The sequence below is a fragment of the Pituophis catenifer genome, unplaced genomic scaffold (assembly GCF_029215685.1).
Source record: "Pituophis catenifer annectens isolate HBS135680 unplaced genomic scaffold, rPitCat1.0.hap2 SCAF_1, whole genome shotgun sequence".
Taxonomy (NCBI): domain Eukaryota; kingdom Metazoa; phylum Chordata; class Lepidosauria; order Squamata; family Colubridae; genus Pituophis; species Pituophis catenifer.
This window is the reverse complement of record NW_027256881.1, coordinates 107,477,692-107,494,416: the sequence shown is the minus strand read 5'-3', so window position 1 is coordinate 107,494,416 and position 16,725 is coordinate 107,477,692. Positions and strand designations below refer to the sequence as shown.

The following is a 16,725-nucleotide window of genomic DNA, read 5'->3' as shown; positions in this document are numbered from 1 at the left end:
AGATAGGGGATGTGAATTCATGTCTAAAGAATTCTCCCAATGGTTAAAGGATAGAGGGATGCTACATTTCACGTCCAATCCATTTTCTGCCTTTCAAAATGGGATTGCAGAGAGAAAGAACTCCACACTACAAACCATGATTAGATGCACATTAGAGGATGCTGGTTTAGGCAAACAATTTTGGTCAGAAGCCTTACATTATTCAAATTACACTCAAAATAGAACATGGTCCAGTATTGTGAATAAGACACCATATGAGGTGATGTACAATAGAAAACCTAAATTAGCACACATGCACATATTTGGAGTTACTGCAGACGTGCACATACCTAAACAATTGAGGAGAAAGGGAGAAAACGTATCCAGGAGATTAAGATTCATGGGATACGAAACTGGAACCAAAGGGTACAGATTCATCGATAATAATAACAAATTTATAGTATCCAGAACAGCTGTGTTTCATGAGCAGGCCAATTGGTCTAAGTTGCACCTTAATGAAATTTTTCCTAATAAAAGCAAAGATAATATATCTTGCGAGGAAGGAACAACAGAAAATCAAAATATTAACAAAAGTAAGAACAAAACCAAAACTTGGACAAATAGTCAGCATAAAATAAAGACAGACACATTAACAAAAAAGGAAGCCAGATATTTGCATGACAACCATAGCAAACCTGAAAGAAATATTAGAAATAATAGAAACCAAATACCAAATAAATACAAAGATTATATTATGCATATGGATGGAGAACAAATAACACCTAATACATATGAGGAAGTATTGAAACTTCCCCGTGAAGAAAGAGAAAAATGGGAACTAGCTATGGAAAAAGAAATGAAAAGTTTACAAGGATTAAATGTATTCACACCTGCGATCGCACCTAAGGATAAAACAATTATAGGTACCAGGTGGATTTATAAAATTAAGAATTTAGAAGGAGGTAATACCTTATACAAGGCCAGACTAGTTGCACAAGGTTATGCACAAAAATATCCAGAAGACTATACTGACACATATTCACCCACAGTGAGAACAGAGAGTGTCAAAACAGCTCTTGTAGTAGCATCTGCACTCAATCTAGACGTGTTTCAATATGACATACAGACTGCATACTTACATGCAAAATTAGATAAGGAAATATATGTAAGAGCACCACACAGTCAATACACTAATAAGAACGAAATTTGGTTACTAAATAAGAGTCTGTACGGATTGAAGCAATCTGGCAAAAGATGGTACGATTGTTTGGTAAAAGTACTAAAGACCATGGATTTCAACGCCACCACTGCTGATAACTGTTTCTTTGTAAAAAAGAGTAATGATCATATTGAATTTGTATTAATTTATGTGGATGATATTTTATATATTGGAAAGCATAAAGAGAGCAGGGAAATCTTTGTAAATAAGTTAAACGAACACTTCTCATTGAAATCACTAGGTAAAGTGAATAAATACCTTGGTGTACAAATTAACAAAACAAAAAGGGGATTCAAACTTACTCAAAAAGATAAAATCATTGAACTCCTAAACAAATGTAACTTAAATAATGCCAAAACATGTGACACACCTATGCAAACTGATTTTCTTAGAAACAATGATGAATCTTCCCCTGAGTTTAAAGACAACACATTTTACAGATCAGTTATAGGTTCACTCCTTTATATATCTAATTGGACTAGGCCAGATATTGCATTACCTCTCAATTTATTGTCAAGATATGTTAGCAAACCAACCTTGTATCATTGGGAAGCTGTCAAAAGAATTTTAAGATATCTGAAAAGTACATTAGATTTTTGTTTAATATTGGAACCCAATAATGACAAAGAACCAAAAATTACTTGTTATGCTGATGCAGATTGGGCTGGTGATACATCATGCAGAAAGAGTACCTCTGGTTATGTTTTTCTATTGAACGATTGTCCAGTTTACTGGTATACTGGTAAACAAGAACTGGTAGCCACCTCTACCACAGAAGCAGAATATGTTTGCTTGTCTAAAGCTGCAAATAACCTTGTATGGTTCAATGATTTGATCACAGATGTTTGGAAGAAACCTACTTTACCATTTATTATGCATGAAGATAATAAAGCGGCCATTGAAATTTCTAGATCCGATGCAATTGGACAAAGGTCCAGGCATATTGATATAAAATTTAAGCACGTGAGACAACTATCTCAAGACGGATTCATCAAAGCAATACATTGTGATACTTCTGAACAATTAGCTGACATATTAACAAAACCCTTACCTTCTAAACAACACAAATATTTAACTTCTAAATTATATGTATTATATTGTCCTGAATCTGAATGTAACTGGTGTTGTATAACGAACCGGCATTTAGAGGGGGATTTGTCAGATGTAAATGCCTTATTCTCTAATGTGTAAATAATGTATATATGGAACATCAGGGGTTAACTTATTACTTGAGCTTTAATGTATTCATATTTTACCACTCCCATTCCTGGCTCCGCCCCTTGTATATAAAAGGAGCCATCCTCCCCATTTTCCTTGCTTCTATCTTGAATATTCAGCGAATATAGAATGCCTATTATGATTAAAGAGAATTATATTTAAACCTATAACTTCTATTATCTTTATTGAGTCTGATCCTGAAAATATTGCAACAAAGAAAATACAAAAGTAAATAATAGGAAAGTTAGGGAAGGAAAAAGGGAAGAGAAAAGTGGGGGAAAGCAAGGGGGGGGGGAAAGAAAAAAAAAAGTTATTTCTCGAACATCGTGAAATGCGCATTGGTTTTTTTAAAAGATTTGATTCCAATAGGGTTGCAGCATACGGAGATGGTTTTCTCTTTTTACTTTTAAAAGCCTTCCAGGGGCAGCCTATTTTCGGAAATGTCAAGAATCAAAAGAGTAAGTCTGTTTGTCCCACGCACCCACGACCAATATTTTCTCAGGTTTCCGAGTCGGGAATGGCAGAAACTCTCCTGCAGGTGGCGCCGTCACCGACCGAAGCGCCTTTATTGCGAAGACGTGAGGAATATTGTTCCTGCTCGCGGCCGGTCGCTGGGAAGGCTTCTTTGAGCTGACGTGTGACTTTCGAAGCCTTCTTTTGGACACGCCCCTTTCTCTCTGCTCCGTCGTCTCTCCACCCTCCCTCCCCGCCCCCGACCAGACCTGGGGCTGCGATGGCCGCTACGTGGGAAGAAATCCTCAAGTTGTCCCAGCAGTTTCAATCCGCTCAGTTCGCCCAGGCGACGCAGAGGTGAGGGGAGGGGGAAGTACTAAGTGGGCGGAACGAGGAAGAAGTCCCCCCCCCCGCCCGTCCGCTCGCTGCACGTCCTCCCCCCCCAATATCGAGCGACGCTTTTCCAATGCTCTGTTGCCCCTTAACTCTCTGCCCCATGCCAGGACCGTAATGCTTGTAGAAGAAGCGGCGCGTCTTTCCCGCTTTTAATAAAAGGGGAGGTTTCTGAACAAGTTACCGTAAGCTCTCAATTACAGCTGCTCTTTCTTTTTTCTTTTCTTTTTTGGGGGGGCTTCCTTTCAAAAGCATCACCTGCATGCATCCCATACTTGATTGCTGTTGTCAAGTGGTGATTGACTGGGATGATTTTTCCCTTGCCAGGAACTAAACAAACATGATGGTTTTCTTCAGTGGTGAAATCCAATTTTTTTTTTACTACCGGTTCTGTGGGCGTGGCTTGGTGGGCAGGATACTGCAAAATCTCCATTCCCACCCCACTCCTGGGGGAAGGTTATTGCAAAATCTCCATTCCCACCCCACTCCTGGGGGAAGGTTATTGCAAAATCTCTATTCCCACCCCACTCCTGGGGCCAGCCAGAGGTGGTATTTGCCGGTTCTCCAAACTACTCAAAATTTCCATTATCGGTTCTCCAGAACCTGCTGGATTTCACCCTTGGTTTTCTTCATGCCAGGAACTAAACAAACAATCATTGGATTTTCTTAGATTTTCCTGTAAGCCTACTATCAAAGGAATAGGAACAAAAATTCTCCCTACATATATCTGTATTTATCTATCCAGCATGTCAGGGTTTCCTTCCTGCTCTATTCAGTATGCCTGGGTTTCTTTGCCGCTTTTCATGGAAAGTACATGAAATTTACCAGTGTGGCCTTCCTGTCTGAAGCATGTTCATTATAGGGGAAAGAGCTTTGCTGGTGACATCTTCAAATGTTCAACACTTGAAGTACTGGTTTCTTTCACAGACTGCAATAATCTCATGTTGTTGTTAGTTGCGAAGTTGTGTCCGACCCATCGCAACCCCATGGACAATGTTCCTCCAGGCCTTCCTGTCCTCTACCATCCTCTGGAGTCCATTTAAGCTCACGCCTACTGCTTCAGCGACTCCATCCTGCCAACTCATTCTCTGTCGTCCCCTTCTTCTTTTACCCTCATTCTTTCCCAGCATTACTTCTCCACTGAGTCCTTCCTTCTCATTAAGTGGCCAAAGTATTTGAATTTCATCTTCAGGATCTGGCCTTCTAAAGAGCAGTCAGGTTTGATCTCCTCTAGGACTGACCGGTTTGATCGCCTTGCAGTCCAAGGGACTCGCAGGAGTCTTCTCCAGCACCATAGTTCAAAGGCCTCAATTCTTTGACACTCAACCTTCGTTATGGTCCAACTTTCACAGCCATACATTGCAACTGGGAAAACCACAGCCTTGACAATACACACTTTTGTTGGCAGGGTGATGTCTCTGCTTTTTAGTATGCTGTCTAACTTTGCTATAGCTTTCCTCCCCAGGAGCAAGCGTCTTTTAATTTCTTGGCTGTAGTCCCCATGTGTGGTGATCTTGGAGCCCAGGAAATAAAATCTGTCACTACCTCCATTTCTTCCCCATCTATTTGCCAGGAATTGAGCCTGGCCATGATCTTAATTTTCTTAATGTTGAGTTTCAAGCCAACTTTTGCACTCTCCTCCTCCATCCGCATCATACGGCTCTTTAGTTCCTCTTCACTTTCTGCCATAAGAGTGGTATCAACAGGAAATTGAGAAAAAAAGTGATGTTATCAAAAAAACGTGGTGATAAAGTTACTTAATTCAGCAGGATTCTTGAAACAGAATTTTGGGGAAATGAAGTTACAATAATAATAAGCATTGGGAAAATCAGTTTTCATAAAATCCTATTTGGATGAATATATCAATCTGACCCTATTGATTTTAAATGTGTTTAATTTGGAAATAGTAGCCTCCATGATTCATATTTAAAATATATTTCATATAATTTTAGCTTCTATAGAATTTTCAAAACGCTGGGTGCTGAATTTCTGATAAGTTGGATACTGGAAGTTTGATAGAAAATACACAAGAAGGTCCAGACCTAAATTATAGGCAGCTTTGAACTGCTTTGACTGTGAATTTTTGACTCTGGTAGCTTCTAGCGATTTGGTCATTAAAGGTAGCACTTGCTACGTGAAAATTATGTGACAGTGACTATGCTGATGATTTCACTTCAGCTCTCATTTGCTTTACAGCATCAGAAGGATACAACCCCAAACAGCCAGCTAAAACCAAATATGGGGAAAGTTTCCTGAGCCCAAACTCACAAGGAAACTGGATAAAAGAGCAAATGTTATAGTCCTTTTTCCTCACTCCCCCACCATTTGGAATGTTCAACCAAGCACTAGAATAATTGGGAAGAAGAGAATTAATGTTTCTATTTAATTTCATTGTAGAGGAAGGGATTACAAGAGAGTAAGCAGGCAGACAATGGAGTATATACACTGAAAGGAATGTACACTAAAGTCTGCTGCTTGCCTAGCCTCCTCACACTTCCTGCCACCAGCTGCTTAAGAGGCCAAAAAACCTTTAGTATGAAACTGATTAAGGTCTGGTCAATTTCAAGCAGCAGCTGTCCTGGAGAGATTTAATCAACTAATTAAGCTCATACAGCTGAGCTTGTTAACTTGCAATAGAGATGCACTATGCTGTGGAGAAAAGTAACTGAGGAAGAGAGAGTTTGTTCCACAAGTAGGGAAAAGGTTGCTAAGGCACAGGACAATACAAATTAACTGACTGTAATAGTGAATACATGACAAGAGAGAGAGAGACAGACAGACTGCAAGCATTGTAAATGTAGGCATTGGTCGCAAAGTTACTTTTTAATCACCATCATAACTGAATAGTTGTTTGCTGAAGCAGTTGCTAAATGAGGACTACCTATAGTGGCAAAATGACACATTTAAAGTCAGATATTTAGGATTATATGCAAATTCTCTTTATCTCTTCTTTCAATATACAGACTGTCAGAACGTAATTGCATAGAGATTGTTTCTAAGTTAATTACTGAAAAACAGTTGGATGTAGTACATACTCTTGATGGAAAAGAGTATATCACTCCTGCACAGATTAGCAAAGAAATACGTGATGAACTTCATATTCGTGGCGGTAAGTGTGTGTATTGATGTAATTTTCAAAAGTTGACAGAATTTGTTGTTAAGCATCACTTATTTTTTAAAAGAAAGGTATTACTGAAATGTGTATCTTTCTTATTTAAGCATTGCATAATTATAATTTTAAAACTGAAATCATGGTACAGTGCCTAATAGTAGATACTGAGATTCTACAAAGCCATATTTTCAGTAGAAATGCATTTTTTCTGTCATTAGACTGTTGAGAGAGTACTTGAATTTAACAAGAGAAACATTTTAGACATTTCATTTCTAAAAGCATTAGCCAAAATGCTAATAATAATTTTGTTTAAATTTATGTAACACTAAACAGCTGTATTCAGAAATTTCACTGAGTTCAATGACATTTCCTATCAGGTAAGTAGGTATATGAAATCCCTTTTATAGCCAAGCTATATATTGCTTGGTTAATATAATACTCAATGGTCATTTCTTAGAAGGAATGGCAAGAAAAGTATTTTTATATGGATTCCAAGCGCAGAATTCCTCTCCGGTGGAAAATTACATAGCTGTATTGAATAGAACCGTTAAAACAATTCATTGGACACAGATTTTTTTTTTTTATCACTGCATTAGTTCACTGATACTTTATCCATGAAGTGAATAAGGAACAAAAAGTAGATCTCCCATCTCTTTGCATTTTTATAAGAAGTGCCTCTATGGTACGCCAATGTGATTCAGGACTACATTGCTTTGAATATTTTCTCTCTCCAATGACATTTTCTTGACAAATCTTGCATAACTTCCTTCATCTTTCCGAAACATTCCTTGCATGATAAAGGCAGTACTCCTGTAATATTAAAATACTTTCCAAGGCAGATTTCATTCTTGTGAATGTGTTCGTCATGACGCTTGTGGCAGCACCTTCCCAGCCTCGTGAAACAGAGATGATAAGAGTTAGCTCTTTTGAAGTTCACTGTAAGGATTATATCATGTTTCTATAATAAAATGATTGCAGTTTTTATTGCAGAATGTAAAAAAAAAACCGCGTCGAGACTTCATCCTTAGCAATCTTGCTCTTTCTTTACTCAAATTAATGTTTGCATTTTGAGCTGATTTCATTTTTACTAAAGAAGGCAGCTTTATGCCCCAATTTTTTAAAAAAAATCACGTAAGGCTTACTTTGAATCCTTGTACTCAGCATTTTCTCCCTCTTTACTATTTTTGGTGGTGCTGATTAAGTCTTTGCCTTTAAAGTTGTAGAAGTCCAGTTCTGCATCATAAATGGTATGTTTCCCTTAATGCAAGAGAATACTGGTAGTCCTCGACTTAACAACAATACACTCAGTGTCCGTTCAAAGTCACAATGGCACTCAAAAAACTGACTTATGGCCATTTTTCACATTTATGACCATTTCAGCATCCCCAGGGTCACATGATTGACATTTGGATGCTTGACAACTGATTCACATTCATGACAGTTGCAGTGTCCCAGGATCATGGGATCCCCTTTTGGGACCTTCTGACAAGCAGAGTCAATGGGGAAACCAGATTCGCTTCACAACCATGTTACTAATTTAACAACTTCACTTAACAAATGTGGCAAGAAAATTCATAAAGTGGAGCAAAACTTACTTAAGAAATTTCTCACTTAGCAACATAAATTTTGGCCTCAATTGTGGTTGTAAGTTGAATACTACCTGTATTTACGATAGGGTGTACCTGTATATGAGCCACGGTGGCGCAGTGGTTAAAGTACAGTACTGCAGGTTACTTCTGCTGACTGCCGGCTGCCTGCAATTTGGCAGTTCAACTCTCACCAGGCTCAAGGTTAACTCAGCCTTCCATCCTTCCAAGGTGGGTAAAATGAGGACCCAAATTGTTGCAGGCAACATGCCGACTCTGTAAACCGCTTAGAGAGGGCTGTAAAGCAGTATATAAGTCTAAGTGCTATTGCTATTGCTATTCAGATGAAAGTAGCATACAGATGGGAGCAATGATGCTGGAGAAAATATTATAGGCAGCAGTCATAGACATAATTCATGTTTAAAGTTGTCCCAAGTTACCTTGGAGATTTGAAGTCAAAATGAAAAACATAATGAACAAATATTAATATTTCATGGCATTCATTTTTTATCTTACTACAGGTCGGGTGAACATTGTGGATTTGCAACAGGTAATTGGACTTTATTATAAACATTGTTTATTTTCCCTTTATTAAGTCAGTTTGAAGTTTATAGGTGTTTTTAATAGCTCTGCCACTAAATAATTTTTAAAGGAAGTATAAACTTTGATATATGTAGATTTTATAATCATTGTACATATCACCTACTTAGTTTCTATTATGTTTATAATTTTGTACTTAAATATTTTATTCATACTGAAATATTCTATCATATTGTTTTAATTTCTTTCATTTCTCTTAAAGCTGTTGTAACTTTTGAGAAAAGCTTTCCTTTTAGTCATCCATTGTTGAATGTTGGTGAGTGTATAAATAAAAATGAATATTCACCGATATTCATTTAAAATATCGGTGAATTAAATAAAATATTTCATTTCCAGTAACCTTTTTTCTTTTCAGACTTCAAGTAAATTGAATTATTTTATAACATTTTTAGTAATATATTACTTCATGTTTTGTCTTAATCTTTCAAATCCATATTTTAGTTAAAATTTCGTGTATTGGAATAGCTGCTAAATAATTATGTAGGAAATTGTCAGTAGATTGTTTTAACAGGAGGTAACAAATTAGATTTATTTTGCTATACTACAGTATTTGTAAAATCAGATACATTTTGATTGCTATAAACTATTGCATTTGTTCTGTTTCAACTGCTGTTAATTTGTTGAATTCAGGTCAGTGACAGTGATAAAATACTAATTACTAACTTATTCCTCCTTTCTTTGCTCTGCCAGATAATAAACGTTGATCTGCTCCATATTGAGAACCGAGCTAACAACATTGTCAAATCAGATCGAACAGTTCGATTGGTATTGGGACAGCTTATAGATGAGTGAGTTGCTTAGGATAATTAAATGCAATCTAATTATGATTGAGATATAATTTTGTGGAATAGCTTTATCTACATTTACATAAACCTTTCAGGTTTCGAATCCAATCAAAATGCTATTCTAGACTTTATTGTAAACCACAATATATTGTATTTTTCTTGTTAAACTGGAGATAAATGGTTCATCTTAAAATAGTGTTGCTGTCTAGATGGTAAAAAAAATATATCCAAACTAAAGAAAACCACTCTGGATTTATTTATTTATTTATTATAATCAAGTTTAAATCACACTCAAATAAAATTACTAAATAATACTAGGAGGGGAAGAGCTAAAAAAGGGAAAGCACAGTAAAAACAGAGACATTTATTCTTAACATCTAAAATGAAGGTGAATGAGAGCAGTAACAAGTAGTCTGTCTTTGGGGACTAGTAAAAGAGACAAAAATAAATTCTAAAAAATCTTATTACATACAAAAGTTCCCTTACTTTTAAGTTACATTACACTATTTGTAGCTTGGGATTTTAGTAGAAAGAAATATCGAATTTTATAAACTACATGGAAGTTCATAGAACAACAAGACCAAAGAATTAGCTATTTATATATCTCCATTTCCACTTTGCAGTTTTATAGACCTGTGTGCATCCTATTATACCCTGGCTGTGAACTGCTTACAAGAAAAAATAATAAATTGAAAACAGTAAACAAAAACAACATTAAAAACAATAGCCTCTACTAGAGAAGGCACAAACTAACATTCCTGAAGCCCTCTTAAAACCCACCAAAGAAACAGAGATCCAGAGGTATGATAGCATAATATTCCACAAACAACGAAATTGTTGCTTCATCAGCTACCTGAAAATATGGATTTAACAGTAGCTTTTATGTGAATAAAATTACTCTGTTCCTTGAAAGTTTTATAGTCAGGAACCATACAGCTAAATCTTTTCTGTTTTATCATCAAGTACCACTCCTAAACCATATACTGATATGATGTATATTTAATAGCACATTTGAAACATTACACTAATACTGATTCTTCATGTCATATCAGAAATTACTTAGATCACATAGCAGAAGAAATAAATGACAAGTTGCAGGAATGCGGCCAAGTGAAAATATCTGACTTATGCAAGGTGTACGATCTTCCAGGAGACTTCTTGAAGCAGGTAATTCATCTGAAAATTACTTTTTTCACTGAAACTATTTCACTTTGGTAGCTATTTGGAATGCCAGATATATCCTAAATGTAATGTGATAACACTATTTTAACTTGAGATTTAAACCATAACTAAGCTCAAATGCATAGCTTTAATTTAATTCTTTCTGCCACATTGTTAGGGTAAGGTTGTAGCCAATTCCTTGGCAACTGCTTGCCTAATAACAGGAAGTAAATATACCTTTAAAAGGTAGCTTTTAAATTATGAAAAGTAATTCAGAACCAATTACATGATTGCTTTGATGAAATTCTCTATTAAACAAAATAGTTTGAATCCTGAGATTGTGTTAATGGGTTGCTTATATTATATTCTCTAGTTGGTGGGATGTAGGCAACAGTACATTTATTAATTTATCTATTTTGTATAGCGGTCCATCTCACAAGGAAGTGGCTCTGGGCAGCATGCAACAAAACTGAAACAATAAAATACAAAATATAAAACCATTATTAACAAATATTAAAAACATTTTTAAAAAACCCATAAAACTGCTAAAAACAAGAATAATAGATGAAGGAGTGTTAATAGTACCACTAGTTCAGTGGTGGGTTGCCCCCGGTTCGGACTGGTTCTATAGAACCGGTAGTAAAACCTATGGGAGGCTCCGCCCACTGACCCTGACGTCATCAGAAGCGATATGCACAGAAGCAAGGCACGTGCGTAAGCGAGCACACACACGCGATCCCGTTGCGATCCGGTAGCGATCCCGTTGCAAACCGGTAGTAAAGGTAAGTAGAACCCACCCCTGCACTAGTTCCCCTGCCCCTGGGATCCTCAGGCCTCCTGGCTAACCAGGTCTTAAGGGACTTTTGAAAGCTTAGAAGGAGAAGGAGATTTGACAGTGTGGGGGCCACAGCAGAAAAGGCCCTTAGCCCTAGGGCCCACCAAATGTTTCTCCCTAAATAATAGAACCTATAACGTATCCATTCTGATAGATCTGGTGGGATGGATAAATGAAATTGGGCAAGGGCAGTCCCTCAGTTAACCCAGTCCTATGCTATCTAGGGCTTTAAAGATCCACACTAACACCTTGAATTGGGCCCGGAAACAAACTGGTAACCAATGCAGCTAATGCAGCAGTACTCTACCAGAGGCACTCATAACTGCTTATGACACTGCATTTTGCACCAGCTGAAGTTTCTAGATACTCTTCATGGGCAGTCCCATGTCAAAGCACATTACAATAATTAAACCGGGAGGTGACCAGGGTGTGAAAAGGGCCCATTGATCCAGGAACAAGTACAATTAATGCATAGTATGAAGTTATGATGCCTTTATTAAACAAACCATGATGGGTGTTGTCAGTAATTATTGTCCTAACTGTTGATGTTCATGGCATATGAAACATTATGTATTGGCATATAAGAGAAGTAAATGGAAAGGAGCAGGACGAATTGACAGGAAGGCAAATAGGCAATGAGTGATAGTGGTCCATTCTTTAACATTTGAATTACATATTAGCAAGGTCAATTAATCTCTAATATGAACAAAATATTGTGCAGCCAGAAATAAAATAATCATTTTCTTATATTAATGTACAAGTAAAATAAGATAACGTGCAAGTTAGATATTACTCATGTGTTGAACTTAGAATTTTCATGCACAAGAATTTCTCCTACATAATAGCATGTAATGTGATTCTTCTCTTAATTGGTGTATTTTTATTCTAGGTGTTTTCTGTTCGCTTGGGAAAAATTATTCATGGCCAATTCGATCAGGATAACCGTGGGGTGATTTTCACTAAGACATTTGTCACAAGACATCGGGCCCGTATTCGTGGCCTCTTCCGGGCCATTACCCGGTAAGTCAAAGAAAATGCAAAGATGACTATGAGTAATTTAATACGTTTATAAGTGTTTTTGATGAAATGTGTATTTTGAAGGTACAAGTAAAATAATTTAGCCTTCTGTTCTTCACAGATAGTCATGAAGTTTAGATTTGTGGAATGCCAAATGTGGGTTGTTTATTTTTTGCTTAGCATCCGGCCATTCAGTTTTTAAACTAGCAGTAGCATTAGACTTATATACCTCATCATTTGTTTGGTACTCAACACACAAGATAGAACTTGTCAATGTCGGCTGCCTTGTGACTAACCACATTATGGGAAAAGTTTGTTTGGTACCCATCATTTTTGGTATTCGTACCTCCTGGAACCAATTAAAGATGAATACCGAGGTAGCACCGAGGTATCTATTGTGGAATGCAGTTGCATGAAAAGGTTATATTGTATGTTTTCTTTTATACCTCATTTTAAAAGCATAAAAATTGTATTTTATTGTTTTTAAAACTTGAGACCATTAATCTTAAAACAACTTTTCATAAACATTTCAATTATTGGTAGAGGTGAATGTTGGTTTAGCTTCTGAAAATATTTTCTCTAATACATTCAAAACTATTAGAGTTTCCAAAGCAGTCAATATACTGCTTGTTAGCTGCTTTAGGCCAATTACATTCTTGATAAAACCCTTCAAAAGTTTTAAAAGATACATAAAAGATCTATATAGAGCAATATAAAAAATCTGGAATGGTTTTTTACTCTTTTCATGAAGAAAAAGGGAAAAAGAAGATAGGAAAAAGGATCCATTCATACATCACAGCTTCTTGCCCCTATCCATTGTTTACCTGTATTCCAATTTACTCCTATTCAATTGATTTTCAAAGCATCATGCCCAAACTACTGGTGACTCATAAAATTCCATCAAGAAATTCATGGTCCAGAAGAGCCCAGTAGCTTCTATAATCCCCACTTCCCTATGCATATCCTGACAGTTCACTTGGGGGCTTAAAACTGGTTCATTGACTTATACAATTGATAATACAAGTAGAATATTTTGAGTAAATTTACTGTAATTCTAAGTATGTAGCGCTAGGTGGAATGGTGGTCTTGCACAAGAACCCAAAAAGGAAAGTATGAAGTGGCAATATGATGAAAAATATCTAAAAAATGGATTTAATTGATATCTACTCACTCTGGATCCTTAATACTGTACTCAGAATTGTTACATCCTTAACCATCAAATTTGTACTGACAGTTGTTATCATGATATGGTGTGCATAAAATAATCCAAGTGGTAAATAAATGTTTAATTTGGAGTTAAATTCTGTAGCATAAAATCTAGTTTATAAAGGCCTTTAAAACTAAGATGAGAATGCATTCCATATTCATTATTTTATTTGCCAAAAAGTCATTAAAAATAAAAACAAAGGGAGAGATGTTAATTGGTGATCCCTGCATTTTCCAAATAGTTGTTTAGGAGTGAGCATATGCCTCCTCCCCAAATTTCCACACTTTTTCATTGTATTACCATACAGTGCTAACAAACACAAAAACAGTATTGGTTATTGAGCACAGCAAACACTAGAAAATAGTTCATCTGTACTGAAGATCGTTGCTGGTTATTTAGGACATGGTGACACAATATTTGACATGATGCTTATGTCACTTCTTTCTTAGACCTACACCAATAATTAACCTAATCACTCGACATGGATTTCAGGAACATCTGCTTTACTGTGAGTTTTGCTCAGATGCTTTCTTTATTTTCCATTTAGTAAAAGTAGCATTTCAAAGTGCTAACAAGCTCATTATCTATTTTCTTGCTACATCTCTGTAAGCAACCATATTAACTTTTTGAGTCACCTGCAGAGCTTGGGAATTGGAGACATGGTTTTTGATTGGTACTCCTTTTTCCTCAGTGGGCAGTGTTCAGCTGGTACCATTGGGGGAGGACCTGTTGGGCACTTCAGTGTGGAATGCTTGACCTTCTCTCTCATTTTATTAAAAATCTATATGAGCCTGCTGGACAAACCGTCCATCCATTTGAGATCAGATATCATCAATACATTTGTGATATCAAATTTTAGATGTCAATCCCAGACTGAACAGGAGATGTATAGAGGTCCTGACTCAATGGCTAGAGGTTATGAGAGGCTTGACGGGGCAAAACAGACAATGACTCAATTCTAGCAAGACCTCGTTTCTGAAACTTTCTTGTGTGATGGAATAGTTCATCCCTTAATGTTTAATTGGATAGCATTGCCCCCGAAGGAGGTGATGGACATTTCCGGGTTGTCATGCTGAATCAGCAGATGGAAGCTAAAGCCAAGAGAGCCTTTGATTAGCTTCAGCGCATTTACTACTTTTGTCCTTTTTTAAAAAAAAAATGGTAGCTCAAACTTTGTTACGCTACTACAAGTTACTTTAGATGGGGCTACCTTTGAAAATGATTAAGAGGCTACAACTGCTACAGTAAGCAAAAGCTTACATATTGACGTGCATTCGTCCACTTAGCAGTATAACATCTGTTTAGCTGGCTGCCAGTTCACTTCTGTATCCAATTTAGTTGCCAGTAGGCTTGGGCTCTTGTTACCTTGACTGTCATCATATAGAATTTGTTTGATTCACACAGTCTAATAAAGAGGTGTTCCAAATATCTAGCCCAGAAGTAAGAAGAAGATATTGGACTCTCAGATGACCCCTCCCTCTGTAATAACTTACCCCCAAGTTAAGTTTGCCCTTACTAAACTAATGGCATTGGATGGTAATGAAAACAGTTATCTTCAAGAGAGAATTTGAGCTAATTTGATAGATAGATAGATAGATAGATAGATAGATAGATAGATAGATAGATAGATTTTTACCTTTTTGTTTATTATTTTTGGTTTTACAATTTGGTGTTATTTTATTAATGTTTTATCTCATGTGTTGTAAGCCACTTAGAATCAGAAGACTAAGTGGCGTATTAAATAAATAAATTGGTTGCTGTAAACAATCTTGTTTTTCTCCCTAGTTGCCTTCATTTTAATTTCTCCAGGTTTAAATTTGCAATCCTGTTGAAATCATTCTTCCCCCTTGATAATATTTGGAAGCCTGAAACCATGTGTGCATTTTTCTTAGCACAGTGTCAGATTTGTTTTGCCAGCTATCTGTTGATTTTTTAAAAAAAACCCATAGAATTGGGTCTGAGCTAGTTATTCCAGGTTTTCAGGTGACTATAGCAGAGAAGTTGTTATGGAAAAATGGTTTGTATGATACATGTCAGCACCATCATGATAGCTGATAGTACACAAAAGTAGTTTGTATTCTGTAGTTCAATCTCCGGCATTTCTAGCCAGATCTAGAAAAGATTGTTGCCTGAAACAATGGAGGTCCACTACCTGTCATTTAGGTAATCATAAGCTAGAAAGACGAGTGAATCTGACTCTGTACCGTATCAGGCAGTATATTAACGTTTCTTATTATTTCGATTTATACCCTGCATACTCACAATTAAAACAAAGCAACTGCCGATCAGCAATAACAATAAAAGAATCAGTTTAAAAACCAACTAAAATCATTCATTTACCTAAAAAGGCTTCAGAAAAGAAGAAGGCTATAACTCTCTCTCAAGGTACAGGTGCAACAGTTCATTTAGTGACGGCTTGAAGTTATAAAAGAAAAAAATGACTTTTGACCATTTTTCACATGACCTTTGTAGCAGCCCCATGATCATGTGATCAGAATTCAGATGCTTGGCAACTGGTTCATACTTATGACCGTTGCCATGTCCCAAAGTCATGGGACAAGCAAAATCAATGGGGAAGCCATCTTAACAACCATGTTACTAACTTAACAACTGCAGTGATTCACTTAATAATTGTGGCAAGAAATGTCGTAACATGAGGGCAAAACTCACGTAACAAATGTCTCACTTAACAACAGAAATTTTGGGCTCAATTGTGGTCCATAAGTCGAGGACTACCTGTAATTGCCTTTGCTCTACAATGCAGAGATTGGGAAGAGAGTGTCTTTTTTTCCCCACACTCTAGGAAGAGGCCTTGGGCTTTCTTTGGTGGTCATTCAACTATTTCAGCCTTATTCACATGTTACTTTCTATTATCCCTAAAGGAGCCCAAAGCATTTTGTTCTGGCCTTTTAACCACTTTGTTGTCTGCCCTTGACAGAAAACAGAATAGCCATGCTATCAATAGTGTACAATGGTTGTTTTCTTGAATACAGTGAGCTGGATTCAGATGCGTACCCATTTAAAATAGATTCATTGAAGTCCATAAAATGGAATCATAATTTGCTTCGGAGCCAATTGCTTAGCCCACTCTAAAGGCTGGTGTTCTTAGAACTAGAGTGCTATTCCCAGAAGGACATTATTGTCTAAACTCAAAATGATT

General features: G+C 36.6%; 1 protein-coding gene across 1 annotated transcript in view; it reads left to right on the top strand.

The window, feature by feature from the left end:
• Positions 1 to 3,124: 3,124 nt before the first annotated feature.
• UFL1 (UFM1 specific ligase 1) overlaps positions 3,125 to 16,725 on the top strand; it is a 32,461-nt gene continuing 18,860 nt past the window's right edge. The window contains exons 1-7 of the mRNA XM_070932839.1: positions 3,125 to 3,226; positions 6,226 to 6,371; positions 8,482 to 8,510; positions 9,251 to 9,348; positions 10,398 to 10,512; positions 12,231 to 12,361; positions 14,015 to 14,073. Of these exons, the coding sequence (XP_070788940.1) occupies positions 3,150 to 3,226; positions 6,226 to 6,371; positions 8,482 to 8,510; positions 9,251 to 9,348; positions 10,398 to 10,512; positions 12,231 to 12,361; positions 14,015 to 14,073 (655 nt within the window). The 5' untranslated portion in view covers positions 3,125 to 3,149. The remainder of the gene's footprint in view (positions 3,227 to 6,225; positions 6,372 to 8,481; positions 8,511 to 9,250; positions 9,349 to 10,397; positions 10,513 to 12,230; positions 12,362 to 14,014; positions 14,074 to 16,725) is intronic.